This window comes from Mauremys reevesii, linkage group 15 (genome assembly GCF_016161935.1).
Source record: "Mauremys reevesii isolate NIE-2019 linkage group 15, ASM1616193v1, whole genome shotgun sequence".
NCBI classification, from domain to species: Eukaryota; Metazoa; Chordata; order Testudines; family Geoemydidae; genus Mauremys; species Mauremys reevesii.
This window is the reverse complement of record NC_052637.1, coordinates 9,419,196-9,421,542: the sequence shown is the minus strand read 5'-3', so window position 1 is coordinate 9,421,542 and position 2,347 is coordinate 9,419,196. Positions and strand designations below refer to the sequence as shown.

Genomic DNA, 2,347 nt, shown 5'->3' with positions numbered 1-2,347 from the left:
TATGGAGACAACTTATGAACCACTTTCTACCCTTTTACAACCTCTTCACACACGCATACAGGATACCACCTAAACGTATACTTTATTAAACCCACAGCCTGCTCTCAAATCCCACCTCTCTACTGACTATACCCATGGCAAGAAGACCCCAGTGCCCTGCTACTGACACCACCTTCACAATTCTGGACTGAAATCATGCAGATGGGAATCTCTAGGTACATGTGCACATCTTTAATTTGATCACCCACATGGGGCCCGGGGAGGGTTTGGGGCTCAGACCCAGATCTTCTCCTATCACAAATACACCTCTGCCAACTTGCATCACCTACTGCCTTCACCGTTCAATACAGTTACATCTAATACAGGGAGTGCAGCTGGAGTGCATGCAGATAATCCCCAGTGGTATTGCCAGCTCCAGGGAGGCAGAGTGAAAGTTGCATGGGCATGCACTTTAACTCTGTATTTTTGGGCTTTCCAAAGTTTGAGTTATGCTGAACCTGACATTCTGGAAGGGCATGAGATACCACTGGGCAACCTTAACTCTGTGTTAACAATGGCTTGCGTTTTGTTTTTTTTTACATTTATTTATGATAGATATATAGATCCTTATGAAATTTACCTTGGTGTAAATCTAGAGTAACAACACTGACTACAGTGAACATAGTTTGGTTATTATCACTGTGAAACACAGCATTTTGCATAAACAGAGAGCACATCAATTTCCCACGGAGACAATAATGCCATCAGTAAAGATGCACAGAATGAAGCCATGGTCATGGGACAAATCTGGAAATTTTATTCGTGGTGGATAATGATCACCCAGTCAGTTTCTTCAGAGCACCTTTGATCTCCTTGTTCCTCATGGTATAGATGATCGGATTCATCATGGGAGGCACCACTGAATAGAGAACAGCCACCATGAGATCCAGCCCTGCTATTGATCCAGCCCTGGAGGTGGGTTTCAGGTAAGCAAAGCCGCCAGTGCAAACAAACAAGGAGACAACAATGAGGTGAGGAAGGCAGGTGGAGAAGGCTTTATGCCGGCCCTGCTCAGAGGGGATTCTCAGCACCGTGGTGAATACCTGAACATATGACACAATTATTAAAACAAAGCAGCTTAAAGTTAAACATGCATTAAAGGCAATAACCCCAATTTCACTGAGATATGAGCCGGAGCAGGCGAGCTTGAGTAGCTGGGAGATTTCACAGAAGAATTGATCAACCATGTTGCCTCCACAGAATGTCAATGCAAATGTGTTCCCAGTGTGTAGCACAGAGTAGAGAATCCCACTGATCCAGGCACTGGCTGCCATTTGGACACAAGCTCTCCTGTTCATTGCAGTCTCATAGTGCAGGGGTTTGCAGATGGCGACATATCGATCGTATGCCATTACGGTGAGGAAAGCAAAGTCAGCCTCAGTGAAGAAGACGAAGAGAAAGACTTGAGCAACACACCCAGCATAAGAAATTGACCTGGTGTTCAATATGTAATTAGCCATGGATTTGGGGATGGTGACAGAGATGGATCCAAGGTCCAGGATAGACAGATTCATCAGGAAGAAGTACATGGGGGTCTGAAGGTGTTTGTTGAGGGCTACAACCATTATGATAAGAAGATTCCCCACCAGGGCTGCCAGATAAATCACTAGAAACACTACAAAGTGCAAAATCTGCAGCTCCCAAACATCAGAGAATCCAAGGAGAAGGAACTCGGTCACGGTGGTTCGGTTGGACATTTTCCTTCTCAGTACATGATGTCCTGCCTGTAGAGAGAAGAAGAAGGACAATGGTCAGGATTAGAGTGACAGAGGGAATGACCCCAATTCTCTCTCTATAATGTAAATGGTGTGATTGTCACCGGTGCACAGAACTTATAACTTCAGTTCACTAGGAGAGGTGAGTGCTCCTTCACTCCGACAATCAGATCACTAGACCAGTGCATTATCACACTAGGGTGAAATTGCATAACTCCCTTAAAGTCAATGGAGCTGTGTCAGTTTACACCTTCTGCCCAAGAGATAGCTTGATAAAGATGCAGTATGAAAGAAGGAGCAATGTACCACACCAATCAACCTGTTCTGCACGGAAGGGTTGTCCTAGTGCTATAAACACTAGGCTCACAATTTGGGCATGAAACTATTGCTATGTCTATACTATGAGCCAGGGTGTGATTCCCCTGCTCATGTACACACAGTCACACTAGCTTTCTGTGAGCTAGTGTGAATACAAATAGCAGAATAGCCTCTGGAGCGTGCGTACCAGCAGCAGAGCATGACTGAGACTAGAACAAACCTACCTAAACCTGTGGCTATGTACTTGGCATGGGTTACCCATGCCTCTGCTGCCA

The 2,347-nt window shown here is 45.2% G+C and overlaps 1 protein-coding gene across 1 annotated transcript; it reads right to left on the bottom strand.

The window, feature by feature from the left end:
• Positions 1 to 815: 815 nt before the first annotated feature.
• Positions 816 to 1,736, bottom strand: LOC120383578 (olfactory receptor 14A16-like). The gene has a single exon (XM_039501738.1). It carries the CDS (start codon positions 1,734 to 1,736, stop codon positions 816 to 818), a length of 921 nt encoding a protein of 306 aa, XP_039357672.1.
• Between the last annotated feature and the right edge of the window lie 611 nt (positions 1,737 to 2,347).